Here is a 27,550-nt window from a genome sequence, read left to right as displayed (position 1 = left end):
AGGACCTGTATATAATTTTATATATTTATTTATTTATTTAAAATAAATTAACATTTGTTTTATTTCAAGTGATTTGTGTGTGTGTGTGTGTGTGTGTGTGTGTGTGTGTGTGTGTGTGTGTGTGTGTGTGTGTGTATAAATATATTGTATATAATTTTTAAATTAAATATATATATATATATTCATATGTATGTATGTATCAGTGTTTTTAAGTGTTTTTTATATATACACACACACACACACACACACACACACACACACACATACAAAAATTACTTGAAATAAAATAAATGTTAATTGAAATAAAAAAGTTACCAAGGTATTTCATTTTCATTTAGTTTAACTTGTTTAACTATAATAACTAAAACTAAAATGGAATTAAAAATTTATAAAACACTTTATGTAATTATAAAGCAACAAAAAACTAATTAAAATAACAATGATTAGATTTCAGATTTTTTAATAATAAGAAAATAGTTAAAATAAAAAAAACACACAACAGAATTATTAAAAATATTAAATTCGCAAAAATTAATTTACAAACATTAAGCAGAAAATATAAAATACATTTTTTTTCAAAATATTAAAATAAATCTATAATGGCCTCTCAATGATACTAAAATAACACTGAATATATATATATATATATATATATATATATATATATATATATATATATATATATATATATGCATGCTTATTTTATTTTATTTACCGTTAAATTAGTAGTTTTTAACCAATCATTTTTATATAAATTCTTAAAATCTTCAGATTCTTTTACTTAAAAATTTAAAGCTGCTTTGAGACGCAATGACAACAAAGAAACAACTCATAAACCTCCAGAAGGTCCAGCTCCCTTTCTTCAAAAGGTGAAGTGAAGGCGCTTTGAGAATAAAAAGAGCTCCAGCACTCACCACGAGGTTCCCGATGACCATGACCAGCATAAAGACCAGGATGCAGAGCGGCTGACCCGCCACTTCCATACAGTCCCACATGGTCTCGATCCACTCTCCGCACAAGACCCGGAAAAAAACGATGAGGAACGAGTGGAAGAAGTCCTTCATGTGCCAGCGGGGCAGCGTACAGTCCTTGGAGATCTTACAAACGCACGACTCGTAGTTTCTTCCCGAACAGCTTGCATGCCGACACACCAGCGAAGATGAAGACGATGATGGCCAGAACCAGGGTCAGGTTCCCCAGAGCCCCCACCGAGTTCCCGATGATCTTTATGAGCGTGTTCAGCGTCGGCCACGACTTCGCCAGCTTGAAGACTCGCAACTGAAGGAAAAGGAGAAGGAGAGTAGTTTTCAGTGATATTCAATATAAAACGCTCAAAACAAAGCAATGCATCTTATAAAAATAACAAAAGCAGTCAAATGACGAAAAGAAGCATTCGAAATGTCTATAAATAAATACATAAAAGCTTTTAAAGAAGCATTGTATGTAAATAAATAAATACATACATTTTAAAGAAGCATGCAAAATTTAAATAAATAAATACAGCATGTTTTTAAAGAAGTATTCAAAATGTATACAAATAATTAAATAAGCAAACTTTTAAATAAACATTGTATATAATTAAATGTATATAAATAAATAAGTATTTAACGAAGTAGTCAAAATGTATAAATAAATAAAGCATCCTTTATAGAAGTATTCAAATTCTATACAAATAAATAAATAAATAAAAGCTTTTAAAGAAGCATTGTATATAAATGAATGAATAAATGGATTAATTAATTAATTTTGAAGCATTGTGAAGCATACCAAAATGTTATACAAATAAATAAATAATCCTAAGCAAACTTTTTAAAGAAGCATTGTATATAAATAAATGAATAAATAAAAAAACTAAATAAATAAATAAGGTTTTAAAGAAGTACTCAAAATTAAATAAATTAATTAATTAATAAATAAAGCATCTCTTTTTAGAAGTTTTCAAAAAATATACAAATAAATAAAAGCTTTTAAAGAAGCATTGTATATAAATGAATGAATGAATAAATGCATTAATTAATTAATTTTAAAGAAGCATACAAAATGTATACAAATAAATAAATAATAAGCAAACTTTTAAAGAAGCATTGTATATAAATAAATGAATAAATAAAAAAACTAAATAAATAAATAAGGTTTTAAAGAAGTACTCAAAATTAAATAAATTAATTAATTAATAAATAAAGCATCTCTTTTTAGAAGTTTTCAAAAAATATACAAATAAATAAAAGCGTTTAAAGAAGCATTGTATATAAATAAATAAATGTATATAAACAAATACATATAAATAAGCTTTTAAGATGTATTCAAAATGTTAACATATACAGAAAGCTTTTAAAGAAACATTGTATATAAATAAATAAATAAGCTTTTAAATAAGTAGTCAAAAATGTATAACTTAATAAATAAAGCATCCTTTATTGTATATATGTGTGAGATATATATATAAATAAATAAATGATAGGTTAGTTAAGTAATTGATTTGATATGAATGAATTAATTAATTTAATTTATTTCATTCATTCATTCATTCATTCATTTTATTGAATTTTTAAGAAGTATTTAATATATATATTAATTAAATTAGTATTTATAGTATTTATAGAACTATTTAAAATGTATACAAATAAATAAATAATAAGCACACTTTTAAAGAAGCACTGTATATAATGTATATAACTAAATAAATAAATAAGCTTTTAAACAAGTACTCAAAATTAATAAATTAATTAATTAATAAATAAAGCATCCTTTTAAGAAGTATTTAAAAATATATACAAATAAATAAATACATAAATAAATAAATAAAAGCTTTTAAATAAGTATTCAAATGTATTTAAAGTGTAAATATGTTTAAGTATGTTTTAGTATAACTTTTTTTATATGTTTTTTTTAATTGTTTAAGGTAATTATTAAGTAAGGTTTAAAATTGTTTTAAAGTTTTTTAACAGAATGTTTCCATAACCAAGAAAAAAACATTTCTAAAACTAAAATTGGACCCTTTAATTGTTCAGAAATAACATTTTCGTAACATAATGAGAAAGTTACAAACATGTTCTTGGAATATACTTTTCTCAGCTGGGATTAAGGGCTTTTTAAGAATTTGGACCCTTTTATTGTTCAGAAATAAGAATTGTAATAAGAATGCAAATGAAGTTGGTTGTGAGTTCTTAGTGGTTTGAAGGTGAGGGGGAGGGGGAGGGACAGAAGCCTCCACGTTGGACAAACCCAGCTCCATGAGACTCAGACTCACGATCAGACTGTCAAAGATGTTCCAGCCCTGCTGAAAGTAATAATATGGATCCAGAGCGATGATCTTCAGGACCATCTCAGCGGTGAAGATGCCTGTGAACACCTGAGAAGAACAGCAGCAGATTTACATCCATGCATCTGATGCACTTGCATTAAATATCCATTGCAATACAATCCCCAGCTGCTTGAGCTATAAGAATCTTATTTGTATGTACATTATATAAAGAAATATCTACATATTGTGGAAAGAATCTACTTATTTGTATGTGATTTATATAAAGAAACTGATTTAAAACCAGTTTGTAGCTGGTGAAATTACTAGCATTCTGTATAAATAAATGCATATATATATATATATATATATATATATATATATATATATATATACATGTGAACAAATAAATGTTTAATGTGTAAATGTAAATAAATGCAGAAATATAAATAAATATATACATGTCAATATATAAATAAATGTATTTAAATTAGTTTTTACAGATTGAGACTTGTTTGAAAAACATGGTAAATGTTTAAGTAATTTATGTAATATTACATTAAAATAATAAATTTAAATAACAAGCATTTTGAGTGCTTAATAGTCAAGCAAACTTCATTTTTTATTTACGCACAATATATTTTTACATTTATTTTAAGTATATTTATTATTATTAAAGAGTTATTAACTAAAAGTATTAAAACCTTTTAAAATGAAATAAATTAAAAATACAGACAACGTGAAATTCTGAAATACAATTTCTAAAACTGAAATAAAAATCAGTTCACGCTAAATCCAAAAATAGAAAAAGCTACTAAAACAAAAGCACATGACAAAAAGCAAACAAAATCGATTTTTAATCTGCTCATTTTTATTGTTAACTAAAACTATAAAATAGATGTGACCTGTTAATGTAACACAGATTTTTTTTTTCTTCTACTTAATTTTTATGTTCTGCAGAGTGATATACAATTATTGGCGACTGCTTAAAGTATAATTAAATTATGCAAAATGTTTAAAAAAGCAAAGACGGAAGGGGCGGGGCATGTGTGGGCGGTTTGCTCTGCGAAAGCTGTTTGTTTTCTACAGCTGCTCTGTTTCTTGTTTCTGGGAGTGGAGCGTTTGGATGTGACTGCGATACGTGACACGGAGGACATCTGAGAGAAACACGTCCTGTGAAGATGAGCAGAGCAGAAGAGCAGCCCCTAATTACTGCTTTAATCTCACCAATAAACCCAGATCTGGAGGAACATCCACGGCCTCTGCTCGAGGAAACACACTCAGCTCACATTTCAGACCACAGAAAAATGAATGAACGAATAAATAAATAAATAAATAGGCAAGTTAATTTATAAAGCACATTTCATATGCAGTGGTAATTCAAAGTGCTTCACAGAAAGAAGGAAAAAATAGTAATCATAAAAAGTTTAATAAGAAATAAATAATACAATAAAAGAAGTAAAAATTCCAGAAAATAATAAATGAGTTCAAATGAAATAATGTTATTATTATTATTATGCTATTATTTATCAAATGAAATTAAGTAAGAGATTAAAAACACATTAAAATAAATACGTAAATAAATAAATAAAAATTAATATATTTTTAGGGTTATTTTCATGTTAATTAAACACATTCACCCACACATTTTTTTTTATTAATTAATTTCTTTTTGCTTTTTTTTTTTTTGGTAGTTCTCATTCTTCCCAACTGCGATTCTCCTTAGATTATCTTTATTAAATGAGAATTTTAATTTTAAAAAATAAATTGAAAATACAAAAATGTTAATTAATTAAAATGTGTAATATTTTTAATGTTTAAATGTAATTTTTTTTTAATTAAACAACAAAATAAATACTACTATGATGTAGTGGTACAATAAAAACTTTAATTAATAAATAAAAAAAATCATTTAAAATAAAAGTAATAAATTTCATCAAGTGATTTATTATTATTACTGGATTTATAATTCTCATTTCTGAATCGTAATTCTCATTAGATTCTCTTTACTGTAATAATTAAATTACAACATACAATACAATTAAATTAAAATGTTAATATTAATAAATATATTTAAATTATGTATTTTTTTATATTTACATTTAAATTCCTACATTTTATTTAAATTAAACAGCACAATAAATACTTTGATGTAGTACAATTACATTTAAATCTAAATAATCTAAAAACAAAGTAATAAATAAAATGTTGCCTTAGCAACTAATTGAAATAAATAAGTTAAAGTTCAAAAATTTCTAAAACTGAAATAAAAATAAATTAAAAATTAAATAAAAAAATATAAAAAACAAATGCTACCAAAAGCAACAAAATTAAATACAATAAAGCAAACAATTTAGATTTTAATTCTGCTTGTTGTTATTGTTAACTGAAACTATTAATTAAAATAAATCTGGAATAAAATAAAATGCAAATATAGAAAAAAAAAAGAGAAATCTGAACTGATTTAAATTAAATGTTCACAGTACTAAAAATACTAAAGCTAAAATTTAAAAATAATAAATGAAAAATACACAAAATTATTAAAAAATGAAAAAAGCACAACAAAACTAAAATGAAATAAAATATATTTTAATTAATTTTTGATTGAAATTAAATGTGACAAAATCACATAAAATTTAACTTAAAATGAAAACTGACAATAAAGAAGTAATTCAAAATATTAATAAATACTATAATATTACATAAATAACAAAAGATTAACACAAGTTCTACTCTTTGAACATGAGATTTTACATTCATTTTTAGGAAATATAAGAGAAGTCACTCAAATGAAATCTTTTTAAAATCTCAAAAATCACCAATGAAATCACACGAGAGCACAGTTTCTCAACAAAGTCTCAGATTTTTCTCAGATTTGACAAAGTTCCCAATCAAAATTCAAAGAGCTCGATATCAACTCAAACATTTCTCGTAAAAACCTCCCAAAGTCAGATGATCTGAGCTGCAGTCCACATGAACATCATGGCTCTATAATCTTATTGCCTGAAAACTAATTCCTCCGAAGACACTTTCGGAGAAACATATAAGACATTTAAATGAAAGACTGCTGAGCTGCGGGTCTCCAGCGTCTCTCCAGCCGTCAGTGTGAGTTTTTCCATCTAACAGAGATTACAAACAACATGTGAGCTCAAACTCTGAGCCGCTGTGACCGCGGGCCGGAGACACGCTAACACACACGCGTGACTCACCGGAGAGCTGACTGTCTGCACGTCTCTCTCTCAAAGACTAATGCTGCGTAAGCCAAACATCACAACTCAACCATTCACACCAACAGCATAATCCACATCTCATGTCTCTGTGAGCCATAAGAAAAACTTTAAAAAAAAAAAAAATTGTTTCATGAACTATATGCAAAATATGTATTATATATCAAAATATTTTTTCTTTAGATTTTTTTTTTTTATGTTTTTCTGGAAAAATATCTTCCATCATCTTTGAAGGTGAATGTCATGAAAACACAATCAGGAAATAAAATAAAATAAAATAAAATAAAATAAAATAAAATAAAATAAAATAAAATAAAATAAAATAGGTAGATAAGTTTCTTTAGATTTTATGATAAAAAATTACGTTTTTGATAACGTTTGTGATATTCACATTTTAGTATGAATAAAGAAATAGGACATGAGGAAGAAAAATGTTAATTAAAAAATGTTACAATAAGGAAACTTAAAAAAAAAAAAAAGCTGTAAAATATATGCAAAATATGCCTCAAAATATTATTTAGTTATTTTTATTTTTTAGATCTTTGAGAAAACATTGTCCTCTTTGAATGTGAATTTCAGGAACACATTCAGGTCACATTTCACTAAACTAAACTAAACTTAATTAAAATAAAATAAAATAAAATAAAATAAAATAAAATAAAATAAAATAAAATAAAATAAAATAAAATAAAATAAAATAAAATATAATGGATTAAAAAAATTAAATAAATTGATTTAAAAAAATAAATAAAAATAAAATTGTTACAAAATAAATTACGAAAATAAATACAATAATATAAATAATTTCAAAAATATTTAATTAATTTTGCTTTCTTTAGATTGTATGATAAAATATGAGCCAGACGTGTTTTTGAAAGCCTTAGAGACATTCACACTTTAGCAAGGCTGGACAAACATTTGCAAAGAAGTAACAATAAAGAAAACTTTTTAAAAAGGCTGCAAACTGTATGCAAAATCTAATATACACTGCATAATATATATCAAACTCTGTTATTCTTTAGACTTTGAGTTCGAGCCTTCCTCACGGCTGGACGAACATCATCTAACACAGGAGCGTGTTTGTGGCGGCTGTCGGAGGTGTTGCTGTCTGTAACTAACATGCTCTTCACTTTAATCTACAGATGACAGAGTCGATAATGCTGTCAGTCATGCACAAACTAACCGGCACCTCGACCGCATTGATCTCACCGTCCTCGAATGACTCCGTCTACAGGATCCTCAGACAACATGCTGCTATCACTGATTCTGCAGAACACAGCTTTTATTCATTACACACTCACTAGATTTGCTAATATCTGCCACATGCAACCAGATTACACTGCGCTGGCTGCTGTTTCCCACAATGCACTGTGCTAAAGCTGACTTTCCAACCGGTATAACAAATAAACGTGATATCAACATCTGCTTCTTGACTTATTATTCAAGTGGACATTTTATACAAGAATGTACCAGTTTTGGCAGGTATTTGAGTATTTTTATTTTCAGTAACTATGTAGACTGATATTGAAATATCAGGGCTTGTTGTATTTATTCAATTAAAAAAATAAAATAATAATAGAGAGAGAGTTTTGTATTTAATATAAATATTTACTATTTGATTATAATAAATGAATCATACATTTTTAAATTTATAAATATATAATTTATATGCATGCATTATCATTTTGGGTTTTTAAAGTGCTTCACAAAAAAACGTAAACATAAAAAATACAATAAAAGAAGTTTAAAAAATGTTTTATTTATTATGACTTTAAAAAAAAAAAAAACATAATATTTTATTTATCTGTGATGCATTAAATTGATCAAAAGTGAGAGTAAAGACATTTATAGTGTTACAAAATATTTCTATTTCAAATAAATGCTGTTGTTTTGAACTTTCTATTCATCTGTGAATCCAGAAAAATAAAATATAATACAGTTTCCACAAAAATATTGTGCAGCACAACTGTTTTCAACACTGATTATAATCAGAAATGTTTCTTGAGCAGCAAATCATCATATTAGAATGATTTCTGAAGATCATGTGACACTGAAGACTGGAGTAATGATGCTGAAAATTCAGCTGCGTATCACAGAAATAAATTACAGTTTAACACATAATCACATAGAAAACAGCTGATTTAAATTTTAAAAATATTTGATAATTTTTACTGTATGTTGATCAAATAAATGCAGACCACTTTAAAAAACATCAAAAAAATCTTACCAACCCCAAACTTTCATATAAATGCATACATTAATTTTTTTGTAAATATAATATAATATAATATAATATAATATAATATATATAATATAATATAATATAATATAATATAATATAATATAATATAATATAATATAATATAATATCTAATATTTATTTAAAGATTCAATATTCATTTTAATGCATTTATAATATCAACACCTTTCTTTTAATGCTACAGTAAATATATTTCAGTATATCAATATCAATAAATATAGCAAAACATAATAATAAATGCTCACCAGGTTCCCCACAGACAGCATGCGGTTGAACTCGTCTGTCATGGGATAGTGCTCCAGAGCCATGAAGAGCGTGTTGAGAACGATGCAGATAGTGATGGTCAGATCCAGGAACGGATCGTTCACCATGAACTTCACCCACTCCTTCACCTTCAGCCAGTCGGGGGAACACGTCCACACCAGGTACTTGTGTGCAAACACGTACCAGCACGGGTGACACTTCTGCTGCGCCTCCTCCAGCTCTGTCAACCAGCGGAGAACTAATTACCCATGCATTCTTACAAACAAAGCTTCATTTTCTTCCCAAAAACCACATTTGCTTATACAGGGTGCTTGAACTGACCATAAGTGACCCCGGACCACAAAACAAGTCATAGGTCAGTTGAATAAATGAGCTTTCCATTGATGTATGGTTTGTTAGGATAGGAATCTGGAATCTGAGGATGCAAAAAAAAAATCTAAATATTGAGAAAATTGCCTTTAAAGTTGTTCAAATGAAGTTCTTAGCAATGCATATTACTAATCAAAAATTAACTTTTGATATATTTACAGTATTAAATTTACAAAATATCTTCATAGAACATGATCTTTACTTAATATCCTAATGATTTTTGTCATAAAAGAAAAAATTATAATTTTGACCCATACAATGTATTGTTGTCTATTGCTATAAATATACCTGTGCTACTAATGACTGCTTTTGTGCTGCAGGGTTACATTTATGTTCACAAGATCACATACATGTTCACAATGTTTCATTATCAACCCTTCAGATCACTCCGTTGAGCTGTATTCTTGTTTATGGGCTTTTATAAACAATAAATACGTTATTTTGTTGTTGTTGTTTTAAGTTATAAAGGTTCTCCTATTCCTGTGGGAAGTTAAGCCATTTTACTAACGCCAACCAATTTTTAAACCCCGCCCTCCAAAGACATGCCAGCCAATCAAATGCCAGCAAGCCTGAGCGTGTACAATGATTGACAGGCGTCTAGTGTTTCTGATTGGTTCTCCGTGTAGTTTGCTCCTGTTTGAAGGCTGTAATGTAGTCAGAGACACAGGTTTATATCTCAGGGCTCATTTCAATGATAATCTGTTGGGTAGGAGGTATTTTATGCATAATATTAAAGCATAAATTTAATGTAGTGTAAGGATGGGCTGTTTACCTGTCTGCATGAATACATTAAATCAAAACATTTACTTAAGTCACGATACAGTGATTTTATAGTCTATTTAGCAGTCTGAATGTACATAAACATATGCTAAACAAATGTTTGAATGCATTTGCTTTCAATAACTACCGACAAAAGCGTAATTTACAGCTCAGCATTGAAATTCTTGGCTTGTAGCAAACACCACATGAATAGGTCACAATGAAAGGTTAGCATGTTGTTTTTCTACCCAACCGAGGATGAATCATACTTGACAAGCGAGGATGCGTGTCTAGGAGGAACCTGTAAGCGTTCTAATGAGAAATGAGACAGAGACGGACATCTTGTGGCTCTAGATTTGGCTCTGCGGCAGTGTTGTTATTGTGATTCCTGCGATGCACCGCTGCGGTGGTGTGATGGACCACAGCGGGTGCAGTCGACCTGTCAGCCTTTATTTCATCCTCCACAAGAGAAACTCACCAACAAACAGACCTTCAGTTAACACCGCGTTCACCTTAACACAGCAGGAACGCTGTTTGTGAGTATTAACTATGAGTTAAACTATGAGACATTTATTTTAGTTCATGAAACTATAAAATAAAAAGTAATTATTTTAATTTCTTTTAAAAAATACATACAGTTATACACAATAATTGCCGATGTGGCGCAATAGATCGCTGTATAAACGCCTCAGTTCTAAAAGCAGCACAGAGCACAATCAAACATAAACCATGTTTGTCTAATATTTCTAAATTATTTATTTGTTTGTTTTTGCTTTCTATGCTATAATTGCAAGAAAATAAACAAGGTTTTGTGGTTACTAGGCAGTTTGTGTAGTTGATAGAGTATTGTTAGTGTTCAACAAAGTTTCTAGAGTGTCTGCATTGTTTCTAAGGAGTTGCTAGGGTGTCTGGGTTGTATCTAGGGAGTTGCTAGGGTCTCTGCATTGTTTCTATGGGGTTGCTAGGGTGTCTGGGTTGTTTCTTGGGAGTTTCAAGGGCGTCCGAGTTGTTTCTAGGGGTTTTTAGGATGTCTGTGTGTTTTAGGGGGTTGCTAGGATGTCTGGGTTGTTTCTTGGGGGGTTTTAGGGGTTGCTAGGGTGTCTTTGTTGTTTCTGGGGGGCCTATGTTGTTTCTAGGGGATTGCTTGGGTGCCTGGATTGTTTCTAGGGGGTTGCTAGGGTATCTGCATTGTTTCTAGAGGGTTGTTAGGGTGTCTGGGTTGTTTCTTGGGGGTTTCTAGGGTGTCCAAGTTGTTTCTGGGGGTTGTTAGGGTGTCTGTGTTGTTTCTAGGGGGTTTCTAGGGTGTCTGGGTTGTTTCTTGTGGGTTTCTAGGGTGTTTGAGTTGTTTCTAGGGATTTCTTTGGTGTCTGTGTTGTTTCTTGGGGGGTTTTAGGGGTTGCTAGGGTGTCTGTGTTGTTTCTGGGGGGCCTATGTTGTTTCTAGAGGATTGCTTGGGTGTCTGGATTGTTGCTAGGGGGTTGCTAGGGTGTCCAAGTTGTTTCTAAGGGTTGTTAGGGTAACTGTGTTGTTTCTAGGGGATTTCTAGGGTGTCCAAGTTGTTTCTAGGGGTTGTTAGGGTGTCTGTGTTGTTTCTAGGGTGTCTGTGTTGTTTCTTGTGGGTTTATAGGGTGTCCGAGTTGTCTCTAGGGGTTGCTAGGGTGTCTATGTTGTTTCTTGGGGGTTTTAGTGGTTGCTAGAGTGTCTGTGTTGTTTTTAAGGGGTTGCTAGAATGTCTGTGTTGTTTCTGGGGGGCCTATTTTGTTTCTAGGGGATTGCTTGGGTGTCTGGATTGTTTATAGGGGGGTTGCTAGGGTATCTGCATTGTTTCTAGAGGGTTGCTAGGGTGTCTGGGTAGTTTGTAGGGGGTTGCTAGGATGTCTGTGTTGTTTCTAGAGGGTTGTTAGGGTGTCTGGGTTGTTTCTAGGGGATTTCTAGGGTGTCCAAGTTGTTTCTAGGGGTTGTTAGGGTGTCTGTGTTGTTTCTAGAGGGTTGCTAGGGTGTCTGGGTTGTTTCTAGGGGATTTCTAGGGTGTCCAAGTTGTTTCTAGGGGTTGTTAGGGTATCTGTGTTGTTTCTAGGATGTCTGTGTTGTTTCTTGTGGGTTTATAGGGTGTCCGAGTTGTCTCTAGGGGTTGCTAGGGTGTCTATGTTGTTTCTTGGGGGTTTTAGTGGTTGCTAGCATGTCTGTGTTGTTTTTAAGGGGTTGCTAGAATGTCTGTGTTGTTTCTGGGGGGCCTATTTTGTTTCTAGGGGATTGCTTGGGTGTCTGGATTGTTTATAGGGGGGTTGCTAGGGTATCTGCATTGTTTCTAGAGGGTTGCTAGGGTGTCTGGGTAGTTTGTAGGGGGTTGCTAGGATGTCTGGGTTGTTTCTATGGGTTTCTAGGGTGTCTGGGTAGCTGTGAGGACATTGCTAGTGTTGATTTGCAGTTGCTAAGGTATTCTGGGTTTTTTCAAGGCTTGTTTTGTGGTTGCTAGGGTGTTCTCAGAAGTTGCTCGTGTATCTGGGCAGTTCCTAGGTGGTTGCTAGGGTGTTGCTAGGTTAGTTGTTGAGGCAAATACAGATACTTCATCATACCATTCGCTTGTACTGTAGATGTCCTTTGTGTTTGGTCTTGAGTTGCTCATTGTTTAGGTTAAACCTGTGGTACAGTTATTATTCAGCTATAAAATCATTAATGTACTAATAGTAAATTAATGTACTCCTGTCCTAGAAAATGTGAATTTCCATGCGGAATGATTAAAACCGTGCACAGTACAAAATTCATGCCATGAATAGTAAAATTATGATAGAAACTATGATTATGAATTTCTGTAAAGGGAATGTCTAAGTATTTTTGCAATACGGCTATTCCAGTGTCAGCATATTTATATTCAAATAAATCAGTAAGCGGTAGCTGGCAATCTATCACACACGTATGTAAGCATCATCTGACATAACGCACTCATTACAGTAAATTTGGTCTGCTGCTGTCCTGCCGTGTCAGCTTTCACATGCGTGATAATGAGGATTGGCATTTTCTTATGCTAGCAGATCTAAACTCAGACCCTGTAAGCTCAGGCCTTCTTCTGTTAGCATCTTTTGTGCTGACCAATCAAAGAGTCCAGAAAAGACTCTCTATGGGCCATTTTTGTTCATTTTTTTTCCTCTAGTGAGGAAAGCACACTAACTGCATGACAGAAAACTGTCTTCAATTGATTTTGATGAAGAATCCTGATGTTTGTATTCATAAAAGATGGCAATAATCTCATGTTTCTCCATGTTACTTCACTTTAAATACTATAATGATAACACCTGTATATTAGCAGAAAAAATTACATTAGTGTCCATGCCACTGGGCAATATATTTTTGTTTATTATAAGCGCATCCTGTTGTTTTGTCATCTGTTGCTTTAAATGCTCACACACTTTCGGTTAGATTCTGATTGGCTGTCAAATTTTTTGTTATACGTTAGCTGAAAAAAAAAATAGTTCTGAAAGTGATTCCGACAATTTAGTTAAACTCGGCTGGATTCTGATTGGCTGGAAAAAATCATTCTGAAGATGATTCCACCGATATCATTCCTCTACGTTGTTATTATTATAGTTGTTGTGTGGATTTTACTATCCTCGTAGAATTAAAAGAATTATTAAAACATTATAAGTATCATTATAGTTACTGTCCTTGGTGTGAACGGACTTTGAACGATAACTATTAAGATAATTAGCATTCACTTCGGTGTACGAAAACATTTTGTTTATTATAACTGGTGCTGCTGTTCTGTCGTCTGACACTATACAGTACATACATAATTTCGTTAAACAGCTGGAAAAAAGACGTCTGAAAGTGATTTCGACTGTGTACGATAACTATAAATATAATTAACATCCACGTCAGTGCATGATATTTTTCAGTTTATTATAAGCATGCACTTCAGTTTCGTCATCTGACACATTCTCAAGCTCGTTAAAGTTGGGTGGATTCTGATTGGCTGTCAGTGTTTTTATCATTCGTCAGCTGGAAAAAATATCGCTCTGAAAGTGATTCCAAGGATATCGCTCCTCTGCATTGTTATCATTACATTTAGTTCCCTATAGTTGTCATCCATGGTCTGAATGAGCCTTCACACATTTCCCAGCGGGAACGATGCAAACAATGAAAATGAATTCATCACTTGATTTATTTATGCACAAACTTCTACAGGCGGTCAGCTCTTTCGTTTCCTAAAACACTTTGTCCCGGTGGGCATAACAGATTTGAAACTGCAAGGACATTCTGTTACGCTATTATTTAGTCGCTAAAACGCTCAGGGAAGAGTCTGGCTTCTTGTGCCGCCCAGGTGATGTCACAGTCTGGCTGTGTCATGATGAAGCAGCAGTGGGGAGGGTTACACCTTTCCTCTGAATAACTACAGTGTGCGGCGTCTCGGGGGACGATATTAACCACGAGCAGATGGAGACACTTCTACTGTCCTCGCACGCACCTTGCTGGAAAAGATTTCATGTGGATTTTATGTGCATATGGAGTTGTTTCAGGGTTAATATCTCGTTGATGGCCTGTGCGTGATTGTAGTTGGTTTGTAGGTTTTCGTTGTGTTTCTGTCAGGCGCCGTGTCTTACCTTCCATGGCGTCAGTGATGTAGCTGGTGGCGCTCAGGGTCCGGTCTCGGCCCTCCTGGGGCTGCTGGGGCAGCAGCATACTGCTCAGCTCATTGCTGGAGTTGTGTCCCTGAAAAACCAACAACAGCAGTCACTTAAATGGCTTCATAATGAAATAAACAAGAGCAGATTTATAGCATTACTTCAGTTCACCGTATGGTGTTACATACATATAATATGTATCATACCAAAGCTTTAGAATGCAAAAAAAATAAATAATAATCAAGGTTTATAGTTGCTAAGGTGACCAGGTGGTTGCTAGGGTGTTGCTAAGTTTTCTTAACGATTTTAAGCACATTCATTAATAATTGCGTAAGTTATTCGTATTTATATGCACGTTCGAACTTTTCACGAAAACTGTAATTCACAACATATGCGTACACTCATGAATTTGTTCTTAACCTCATTCTAATGTTAGTGAATTTGGAGTATTCTAAATGACGTAGCAATTTCCATAAAACACGCCCAGATCATCTCCATATAAGGGCATTCTGCACACGCCAGATCTTGAGCAATGCCCACAGTCTTCAAAATCAGTTAATTTACAATAAGACACCTTTTATAAAGACCCATTTTACAGCGCTTTCATTAGCCGGCTGTATATGCAATGTCATTCAGAGTTTATATAATGCAGTTTTTCTTACTCTTTCACTGTATAAGATGAAATTATTTTAAGATGAAATATATACATTTTATCGTAATTATATATAATTAAACATAATATATAACTGTTATCCTAAAATAAAACATACATTATATATAGCCTATATATAGATTATACTGTATCCGTAGATTAAGACCAAACAGAGTGTGAATTTTGTGTACGTGTGCTTTCAGTTGCTCCTATATTTTTTTCTTACATTTAGAAATAAATTTTAGTACAAAAGATTTAGTGAATCATGATTTGTTTGTTCATATGCAGGTTTCACTCACAAATTAGTTTCTAAGGTGTTGCTACGTGGTTGCTACCGATGCTGGTGATTGCAAGGGCATTTCTAGTATTGCTGTGCAGTTAATACCTGTTCTGAATGATTTTTAAGAACATTGCTATGTGTTAGGGGTGTTTGGGTGGTTGCTAGGGTGTTGCTCTGTGGTTGCTACAGCGATGTTGTTGTTGATTGCAGGGGCAATTCTAGTGTTTCTGTGCAGCAGCTACCTTTTCTGACTTATTTTAAGCCTGTTCATGTACACTAGGGTGTTTGGGTGGTTGCTAGGGTGTTGCTATGCAGTTTCTGCAGGGTTATGTGAGTGACACATTGCTATGCGGTTGTTAGGGTCTTTTAATTGTTGCTAAGGTGTTGCTATGTGATTGCTACAATGTTTTGGGCAATTATAAGGGCACAATTATGTGCAGCTGTTACATGTTCTGAATTATTTTAACCACATTGTTATGCAGTTGCTAGGGTGTTTAGATGGTTTCTAAGGTGTTGATATGTGGTTACTACAGCGTTGCTGGTGATTGCAGGGGCATTGCTGTGCAGTTGCTACCCGTTCTAAATGATTTTTTAAGAATATTACTATGTATTAGGGTGTTTGGGTGGTTGCTATGTGGCTGATAGGGTATTTGGGTGGTTGCTAGAGTGTTGCTGTGTGGTTGCCGTGGCCTTGTTGGTGATTGCAGTGGCATTTCTAATGTCACTGTGCGGTTGCTCCCAGTTCTGAATGATTCTTTAAGCACACTACTATTCGTTAAGGTGTTTGGATGGTTGTTAGGATGTTGCTATGTGGCTAATAAGGTATTTGGGTGGTTGCTAGGGTGTTGCTGTGTGGTTGCCACAGCCTTGTTGGTGATTGCAGTGGCATTTCTAATGCCACTGTGCGGTTGCTCCCAGTTCTGAATGATTCTTTAAGCACAATAGGTGTTTGGATGGTTGTTAGGGTGTTGCTATGTGGCTGATAGGGTATTTGGGTGGTTGCTAGGGTTTTGCTGTGTGGTTGCTACAGCCTTGTTGGTGATTGCAGTGGCATTTCTAATGTCACTGTGCGGTTGCTCCCAGTTCTGAATGATTCTTTAAGCACACTACTATTCGTTAAGGTGTTTGGATGGTTGTTAGGGTGTTGCTATGTGGCTGATAGGGTATTTGGGTGGTTGCTAGGGTGTTGCTATGCGACTGCCACAGTGTTCTCTGTGGAGGTAAAGGTGTTCGTGTGCAATTCGTAAGTGTTCTGATTGAGTTAAAAGCACATTTATGTGGCTGCTAGAGTGGTTGCTAGAGCCACTGATTGGTTGCTAGGGTATTGCTCTGCAGTAGTTAAAGTGTAGTTCACATTGGCAAGAGTATTGCAAGTGTTGCTGTGGAGTTGTGAAGTGTTCTGAACGATGCTGAACACATTGCTATGTGGTTGCTAGGGTGACTGGATGGTTGCTAGGTGGTTGCCAGGGCATTACTATGTGGAGTTCTCGATAGCTCCACCCTTAATTATTTTTTCGATTTTTTTGTCTCTGAAACACACACACATTAATCTACAACACTCCTAATGGCATTTAAAAATCAATTCTGTTTAGTGCAAAACAAAAGCCCAATAAAAGCAGCGATTAACCCTCAGCAGCAGATGTCTTCAGTGATAATGGGTGTTTTGGGAAATGGCTTAATTTTTGTCAAATGCTTTTATCCGTTTGCTGTTTAAATGTTTTTAATCTGAGGTCTTCGAGTCAATGATATGATGTCTGTCTGCAACAATGACCCTCTGATTATATAATGTGTTTTTGATCGCAGGTAATCAAAGGAATGACGCAGGAGCGCTTCGTCGCGGCCCACCAGAACGCCCACTCCTGCTGTTCAGACGAGTGGGAAACACCGTTGTGTGTGTGTGTGTGTGTGTGTGTGTGTGTGTGTGTGTGTGTGTGTGTGTGTGTGTGTGAGACGCTGCTGCTGTGACTCTTATTCAACATCTGTTGCTACGTAACCATGACTACATCGCCAAGACAACAGGGTATCCGTGCCTCCATCACACAGTCCAGACAGTTTTCAGACTCCTTTCCTTTCTGAGTAATTCAGATATTTCTGGCACGATGTCATACTTCCCATTTTAAAAGTCGTATGAAAAGAAAATCACTTTAAAAACATCAAAAAAATCACTCTCTAGACTGCATTTAGATTAAATGGAGAGCAATCTGAAATTTTGCTGCTGCTTAGATGAGAAAAAGACCTCAGTAATCTCACATGTTATATATTTGATTTATTTTTATAATATTTAATCTAAATTAATAATAATAATAATAATAATAATATCAATAGCACTCATTATCTTCTATCTATTATTACCGGTTTCTTTACATGTATCATACAATATGCATCTATGGAAATTACTTATGCAGTCACTTATGTACCAGATGTGTGCAGTTATTGCTAATTAAGCATGCAGTGCGTTTCTGTTTAATGCGTGGCAGTATATGGCATCTGAAGAGGTTCATATGGCGTTTGGTCAGCGCCGTTGAGTGCACTGATAAGACGCCATTCTGGGAAGTGTACTTGTGTTTCCAGGAAAAAGCAGCAGCGACGTCTCTCTCCAATCACAGACCCCCCACTGCACGCTCTGAGTCATGTTTTGATAAATAAGTCTGTACTGTATGTGCAGAGATAAAACAGAGATATATATAAAAATAAACTCCACATACCTGCTCAGATCATGTCTGGCATGCATTTCACCCCAAAATAAATAAAAACTAAAATAAATAAATAAATAAATTTAGTATAATTTTATATATATTTTCTATATTTAAATAAATAAATAAAAATGTAAATATATATATATATATATATATATATATATATATATATATATATATATATATATATATATATATATATATATATATATATTATATTATTGTGTTTTTATTATTATTATTATTATTATTATTATTATTATTATTATTATTGTGAATAAAAATATAAAAATAAAAAATAAATCAATAAATAATATAATAACCAAATATACACAAATAAAAAATAGAATAAAATATGTTATTTATTTATTTATTATTTATTTATCGTTTTTTTTTTTTTTTTTTTTTTTTTGCCGAATTGCCTTTGTTCCTCTTTTGTAAATCACTTTGGATAAAAGTGCTTAATTAATATAAATATAATTATAAATTCTAATCACACACACACACATACACACACACACACACACACACACACACACACACACACACACACACACACACACACATATATATATATATATAGTAAAATATGATTCTGGGGTGAAATATGACCTAGACATGGTCTTACAGGGGTTTTTTTGTCAGATGCAATCTATGCAATATCCTTGCAATAACTTCTGTTCTGTAAAAACCATTAGATTATGCTGCTTTCAGCTTAATATCTGGTAATGAAAAATGTCTAGACAATAAAAAAAAATCCATAATGTTTGCTGGTCCCAAGGCTTATTGCATTAAAATAACCTGAGTCTCGGAGTTATTCCATTTGACACGCAGACAAATTAACATTTGCAAACGCAGGAGAAAGCAGAGAGGTGGAGGTTCTTATGTAACACTAATCATTACACAGCATGTTTGCAGTCTACCAATAAAAGAAAACTCATCCAAATCAGTTAGGTGAGGGAAGGAGAGTGAATAATGCTTTTTGTGTGTGTGACTGACTGATGAGGGGATGTGTGTATGAATATACTGTAACACAGAGAGACTGGAGACTGGAGCTCTTATGTCTGTCCTTGAAGAAGATGAGGAGGTTTCTGGGAAACGTTCAGCTACTGTAGGATTCATCCCAAGACACTTAACCTTGAGTTAATGTCTGCTTTAAACTAACAATGTTTACAAGTGAATCTGACAAAAAATGGTCATATTTGACCAAATTCTCAATACTGTAAAAATGTTTTACATGTTAGAAAAATGATTAAATAAAGAAATAAATAATTGGCAAATGCCACAATACAAAAATATGCACACTTCTAAAAAAAAAAAAAGGCTTCAGTTTCATTGTTTTTTTTTTTTTGTTTGTTTTTTTTTTTTTTTAGATTTAGGGTGAAATATGTAGAAATATGTTGATTTTTTTTATTTTTTATGACCAGTTAAATAATTTAATGTTTAATCTTCTGATAACTGTTTTTCAATATTATTATTATTATTATTATTATTATATTCTACACTACCATTTAAAACATTAAATTGTGTTTAAAAGTGACAGTAAAGACATTTATAATGTTACAAAAGATTTCTATTTCAAATAAATGTTAATTTTTCCACAAAAATATCAGCTGTTTTCAGAAATGTTTCCTGAGCAGCATTTTAAATTGTAATAATATTTCACTTTTTTTACTGTATTTTTGATCAAATAAAGCAGAAAATACATCCTATGGCACACAATCAGTAGACCATAGCAATAAAACCATTATAAGAACTTAAAAATAATAATAATTATTATTATTATTATTAGTAGTAGTAGTAGTAGTAGTATTAAACAATAAGAATTTATAATTATGTATGCATGTACAGTATGTATGTATTTATTATTATTATTATTATTATTATTATTATTATTATTACTACTATTATTAAAGTTAATAATGCATAATAATTAATATTTGTTTATTATTAATTGTTATTATAATTGTTTTTGTTAATCAGTAATTAAAATAATTATTAATTATTTTTGTTTTGTTGTTATTATTATTAAAGTATTATTATCAATTATATCAATATTAATTATTATTAATATATTAATTAATTAATAACAATAATTAATAACATTAGTGTTGCTGTTATACTGTTGTATTTATTATTGTTGTTGTTCCTGTTTTGTAGATTTTATTATTACTATTATGATTATTAATTTTAATATTATTAATTATTTATTATTATTGCAATAGTATTGTCAATCAAGTTTGCCATTGTTACCATTATTGGCATACCTGATTTTAAATGACAAAGTTTCAGTCAAACTTAAGAAGTATCTAGACATTTCTTGATGAGACTGATCCTGACTCGTTTCTCCACAGGAGACCATTCCAGCCGGGTTTTTTAAATCTATAGGTGCTTTATTACAAATCAATCAAGCTGTTTCCAATTTCCAGGTGTCTGCTGGTTTGATCAGAAGCACAGAGTGACTTACGCTTTCCTCTTTGACCTTCTCCATGGTGCAGGTGGGCAGCGGAGACAGCGGTCCCTGGCCCGAGATGCCGTTCTGGTCCATGGCCACGAAGAGTTTGCCGTTGATGTTGAGACTCGGGAAGAAGAACTGCGAGCTGTGGCTGCAGGTGCTCTGAGCGCTGGTCCGTCTCCTGCTCCAGGGCAGAGCCAGCGAGCCACCGCGGCTGTCCGAATCACCGTGATTGCTGAACTCATCATCGGCGAAATCCACCTCCGAGTCTTTGTTCGGCGGCCGGAAGTTGAAGATGCTGACCTGACTCTCCCGTCGGGCTCGTAAGGACAGAGTGCGCACCAGCAGAGAGTGCGTTTGCTGGAAACGTAAGGATGCAAAATTCACTTTTACATGGTGTTTGAACATAAATGTGACCCTAGAGCACAAAACCAGTCATAAGGGTCAAAATATTTGAAATTGTGATGTATGCATCATCTGAAAGCTGAATAAATAATCTCTCCATTGATGTATGGTTTGTTAGGAGGACAATATTTGTCTGAGATACAACTATTTGATAATCTGGAATCTGAGGCTGCAAAAAAAATCTAAATATTGGGAAAATCACCTTTAAAGTTGTCCAAATGAAGTTCTTAGCAATGCATATTACTAATCAATAATTAAGTTTTGATATATTTATTTTTAACCTTCAATCCGTTGAGCACCACTGAAGTCCACTATATGGAGAAAAATCCTAAAAAAAATTTATTTCTTTGCGACTGAAGAAAGAAAGATATGAACATCTTGGAACATCTTGGTGAGTAAATGAGAAGCGATGAATGATTTTGGGTGATAATCTACCTTCATCCCCTCTATAGTGTCCATCTTGGCTGATGTGTCATTGCTGCCATACTCTGGTCCTTCAGATAGCGGTCTCGAGTTTTTCCTCTGGTCCAGATTCCCTTTGCCTTGTGAGGAGAACGGAGACACGTCGGCCGTCAAGATGGACTCGGTTTCTTGTGCTTTCTGAGCCACCTGAGAGACACAAAGTCATAATTATAGGCACAATGACTCCTTGTACGTTATTGATTAAATCAGGTATATTTATTATCATGATTTTCATTTTCATTATTATTTGTATTATTTTTTACGTTTTTAAATTATAAAAAATTCAGACAGAAATACATTGCTGTTTGTAATCACAACTGTACTGTAAAATAAAAAATAAAAAATGTGATATTATAATAATTGTTTTATTTTACACCACAAGTTATAATACTAATATTTTATTTCTTATTATAACAAATTAAGACAGAAATGCATTGCTGTTGAAAATTGCATTTATACTGAAAAACAAAACAAAACTGATATTATAATATATTTATATTTTAATATTTTTTTTATTGTACACTGCAAGTTATAATACTATTATGCACATCTCAGATCCTTTGCTTTAAAACTTTCAATCCCTAAAGATTTAACATTTCAAATTCAAGCTTTTATTTTTCACTTATAATATTAGTGAAACCCTGTAAACTATGTAAGAAATGCACGTTTGTAAATACGAATCTGAAATATGAAAGTTAGTGAATCTAGCACAGGTTGCATTCCCAGATGTGCATTAATCTCGCAGCTCATGCACAGATGTTCACTACATTTACAGTGAAGCACCGAGAGACACTGAAAACACTGCATGTGTGTAAATGAACACAGGGCCCAGCTTCACTGTGAAAACAGATTAGATACTTAACTATCTACAGCATACGATCGCTGGACTAAGCTAAACTAAATCACATTTAATTGTGCAGCCCCATTGATTTACTGTACTGTTACGACCCCCCTGCAGACGTACCTGCTGTTCCTTCTTCAGCTGCTCCATGGCGAGCTGAAACTCTTGCTCTTTCTGCAGGGCTTCTGCGATGGTGGCCTGGTTCTGCTCCTCGTATGCCATGGCCACCACCGCCAGGATCAGGTTCACCAGGTAAAAGGAGCCCAGGAAGATCACCACCACAAAAAACACCATGTACGTTTTTCCCGCCGAGCGCAGCGTCTGTCGGCACAACAACAGCGTCAGATCACAACGGCTGCAAGAACTCGAGGATTACTTCATCAATATCTGTTCACAGGTTTGTAATAAGTGTCAGACAGATGCATCGGTCAGACTGATCAATCAAAGGCTATTCTCTATCATGTTTTCTCAAAAACAGCCTAGTCAATGGATGAAAACAGATGAATAAAGGCTTAATTTTTACATACACTACCATACAAAATTTAAACATAATTTCTGACATTTTGATGTCAAGATATAGAGATAAATTGCATTGAATTCTATATTTACATATTCACTACCCTTCAAAGTTTTAGGGTTTTTCTGCTCACCAGTGCTGCATTTATTTAATTAAAAATACTGTAAAATTGTGAAAAGTTATTATCATTTAAAACAGCCATTTTCTATGTGATTATCTGTTAAAATGTAATTTATTTCTGTGATGTGCAGCTGTATTTTCAGCATCATTACTCCAGTCTTCAGTGTCACATGATCTTCAGAAATCATTCTAATATGATGATTTGCTGCTCGAGGAACATTTCTGATTATTATCAATGATGAACACAGTTGTGCCGCACAATATTTTTGTGGAAACTGTGTTACATTTAATTTTTCATTGTTCACAGATGAATAGAAAGTTCAGAAGAACAACAATTATTTGAAATGCATTCATTTATAAATGTCTTTACTGTCACTTTTCGTCAATTTAATGCGTCCTTGCTGAATAGAAGTACTGTATTATTTTCTTTCTTTAAAAAAATAAATAAATTAATTAAATAAAATGACCAACCCCAAATGGTAGTGTATGCATATAAATTATATACAGTATCTATACATTTCCTGAGTTTTTTTTAATTAAATATTAAGTATTTTATATTAAATACAAAATAAAATTAATTTGATTGCATTTTTATTGGATTTAATGCATCCTTTACAAATAAAAAATACAAATTGTAGGAAATGTATGTCATCCAGCTACCGCTGAAGATTGTAATGCTTGAGTGTGATGTAATGAGAGCGAACAGACAGTCTACTGACGTGATGATAGAGGTTTTCCCAGTAATCTTGTGTCATGAGTCTGAAGAGCGAGAGAAAAGCCCATCCGAAGGTGTCGAAGCTGGTGTAGCCGTAGTTCGGGTTTCGTCCGGTCTTCATACATTCAAAACCATCCGGACATTTGCTGCGGAAAACAGGAATAAGTGGTTATTAGTGGCAGCAGTCTGTTATTGTGTCCGGGAAATGAGTTTGTTGTTGGCCTTTTCTTTTTTTTTTTTTGTAATATCTTAATTTGTGTTCTGATGATGAACGGAGGTCTTACGGATTTTGAACGATATGATGGTGCGTAATTAATGACAGAATTTTCTTTTTTATTTTGGGGTGAACTAACCCTTTAAATGGGTTAAATTCACATAAATGCTGTTTTCTCGACCTGTTGTCCTCTGTGTTCCCAGAGAGAAGAACAAACCGCTGGCTCTCTGACTAACAGTGGCTCTGAGGGGCCGCTGGCGCCAGCGCTTCGTCTGTTGAGAGCGTGAGGGTGCGGGTGACGGCTGCTATCGCGCTCACACACCTCGCCGTGTCCCTGAAGGACGTGCTAATGGACGGGCCCCACTTCAGTCAGGTTTGGACGGGGCCCCGGACCCCAGACGCACTGATACCAGCCGCCGCTTCCTTCCTCGTGTGGCACAACGTGCCGGAGATTGGGACTGTTTACAGCAGCGTGGCTTCGAGTTTATGTCAGAAAATAAGTAGTGATACTTCAGTGGATAATAACTTCATTACTTTTTATACTGACAAGAGAAAATATTGCTATTTAATCATTATTATTTCATCATGGTCTACATACACAAAAAATCACGGTGGTTTTAAAATCAACATTTAATCAGTATTTTTTCCCCAGTTAAAAAAAAGCTTTGTTATTTATTATTTAGGTTATTAAGTGTTTCTTGACAGAAAAAAAATAAACAAATAAAAAAAATCATCAATATTTAATCTGTATTATTTCAACATGGTCAACATACACAAAATATCACGGTGGTTTTAAAATCAACATTAAATCAGTATTTTTATTTCTTGTTTTCCAGTATAAAATGTTTTGTTACTGATTATTTATATTTAGTTTTTATTTACAATAAAAAAAAAAATTTTCATCAATATGTGATTAGTATTATTTTATCATAGTTATAAAATCAACACATAATCAGTATTCTGTCTTGTTTTCTCATTATTTAGATATTGTTTATATTGAGAGTTGAAAAAATATCAAAGAAATGAAGGAATAAATTATAGTTCAATTGTTATCTTTTTGTGTTATTAATTATTTAGAAATGGTTTTTATCAACAGTTTAAAAAAAATTTAACCAGTATTTATTAAATATTATTTCATCGTGGCTTTAAAAAATCAATATTTAATCTATCTATCTATATATATATATATATATATAATATATATATATATATATATATATATATATATATTGTATCAGTTTTGGTTTACAGTAAAAGTTTAAATCAGTATTTTTTTCCTTATTTTTTTTTTAAACGCTACCAAAACATCCTTATAACCAGATCAATTTACTTCAAAAGTAAGTATTATTTTTTATTTTTATAATCACAAAAAAGAGAACTTAGTCAAAGAATATTCTCTGAAAGTCAATTTTTACTGTCTTATGCAAACTTGCTTCAAGATGCACCGTGTTTTGAGGCTGTTTAAGAGGGGAACGAGAGAGAGATGTGGTTTGGCTCTCCATCAGTGATCTGCTGTTGTCATTGAGTTCCAGCTCAGAGTCACTCGGAGAATTTGTCAAAGAAGCCCCTCTCAGCACACTGGCAGCTGGGACCGCATTGCCGGGACACAAAGCATTTCAGCATGCTCTATTTTGGTCACTAGAGAGTCCCTCTGTCCTGTCAGGGTCCTGAGAATAGGAGCCCCGGGGCCGGGGCCGATGGACAAGCTCTGGGAATCTCTGTTAGGTGCTGTGTGTGTGAACCAATCTTTCGGTTCTGTCTGAATAACTGTTATGCTGTTATAAGCCAAGATGGACTCAAGGTTATTCCTTTGGGAGTCTGATCTCCGGACGCTGCTGTGGGATCAGATGGCGCTCCGATCGGCCGGATTGACAAGCGCAAGATTAAACCTCTCACTATAACGCAATACAGTAACTAAGTACAAAGACACAAAGAGAGCTCGAATGACAAGATGTCAAAGCTTTATTGTATAAAGATGATGCTGATATATTTAGGAAACTTAATATAGACTAGTAAGGAGAGAGTTTAGTTGGTATTAAACAGTTGCCAGGAGAAAAAGGACACAACTGGAGTTTTGGATTTGATATAGCAATCATCGTTGTTTAGTGATTTCAATAATTTCAGTTTTGTAGATCGGACAGACTGAAAATATCAGGTCTAGACAGCATCTGGAATTTTTTTTTTTTTTTTTTTTTTTTGCCACTTTCTAAATATAAATATAATATAAAATATAATATAATAAATATAATATAATATTGATTTCTTTGTCTGTGGGATGTGAATATAATGTTATAATGAGTTTGAAAATACTACAGTGATGTAAAGAGTACATACACGTTATATTACAGTAGTAAATTATATATTATTTAAATGTATGTTAATTTACTATTACATTTAAAAGTATTTTGTTATATTAATTCAAATTAATTCATGATATATTATAATATATAATATATTTTTATTTGTTTTTCAAATATAGGCATAATGTTTTGAATAATGAAAAATGTGTGTATATAATTAATAAATTTAAAATAAATTGTAACATTTATATGTTTAGATTTATTTATATCTATATTAAAAATATTCATTTATATACAAAAATATTTTTACTAAATATAGAATAAATATTTGTTTTTTGTTTTTTTTACCAAAAATTAGAGTGAAAAAACTAATGTTCCTAAAAAAAAAAAAAACGAACATTTGTGAATATCATTATCTTATGCCCTTCTTATTTTATTATTTCTTATAATTGTTATTAAACTGTGTAAATGATTGAATATTTGATTTACATGAAATATTTATTAAACTGGTTAAAAACTACATTTTAGAACATTAATAAGATATACAGTATACTGAATATTAGGGATGCACCAAAATGAAAATTCTGGGCCGAAAACCGAAACCGAAAATGCTTTGTAATGATTATTTATTATTTTATTAAATAATATAAAGTAATTTGTTAGACTTTTTAATTTAACTCAGACATTTTAATAATACTGTATTTAAAAAACACAAGCCAATAAAATAACCACACTTTTACTGAAAGTAACACAATAAAACTGGATGGAATTTATAATAATATTGGTAACACTTTACAATAAGGTTCATTAGTTAACATTAGTTAATTACTTTAGTTGACATGAACTAAGAATGAACAATAGTTCTTCAGCAGTTCTTCTTAATGTTAAATTCAGCATTTACTAATGCATTATTAAAATCAACAGTTGTGATTGTTAACAGTTAATGCACTCTGAATTAACTTGAACTAACATAAAGACCAATTCGGTGCATGGCTACTGAATCTTTTTATTATTTTATTTTATTTTATTTTATTTTATTTTATTTTATTTTATTTTATTTTATTTTATTTTATTTATTTTATTTTTTATTATTTTATTATTTTATTTTATTTTATTTTATTTTTATTTCATTTTATTTCTTTTTTTTACGTGTA

At 32.2% G+C, this 27,550-nt stretch overlaps 1 protein-coding gene across 1 annotated transcript in view; it reads right to left on the bottom strand.

Annotated features, from left to right (window-relative positions):
- Nucleotides 1-27,550, bottom strand: part of scn5lab (sodium channel, voltage gated, type V-like, alpha b) — a 112,384-nt gene that overhangs the window by 70,235 nt on the left and 14,599 nt on the right. Inside the window, 9 exon segments of the mRNA XM_042751688.1 lie at nt 915-1,121; nt 1,123-1,306; nt 3,207-3,352; nt 8,974-9,212; nt 14,719-14,827; nt 20,835-21,182; nt 21,663-21,836; nt 22,654-22,851; nt 23,887-24,028. Of these exon segments, the coding sequence (XP_042607622.1) occupies nt 915-1,121; nt 1,123-1,306; nt 3,207-3,352; nt 8,974-9,212; nt 14,719-14,827; nt 20,835-21,182; nt 21,663-21,836; nt 22,654-22,851; nt 23,887-24,028 (1,747 nt within the window).

This window comes from Cyprinus carpio, chromosome B24, assembly GCF_018340385.1.
Source record: "Cyprinus carpio isolate SPL01 chromosome B24, ASM1834038v1, whole genome shotgun sequence".
In the NCBI taxonomy this organism is placed as follows: Eukaryota; Metazoa; Chordata; class Actinopteri; order Cypriniformes; family Cyprinidae; genus Cyprinus; species Cyprinus carpio.
Note: the sequence above shows the minus strand (reverse complement) of the source record. Positions and strands in the feature narration are given on the sequence as shown.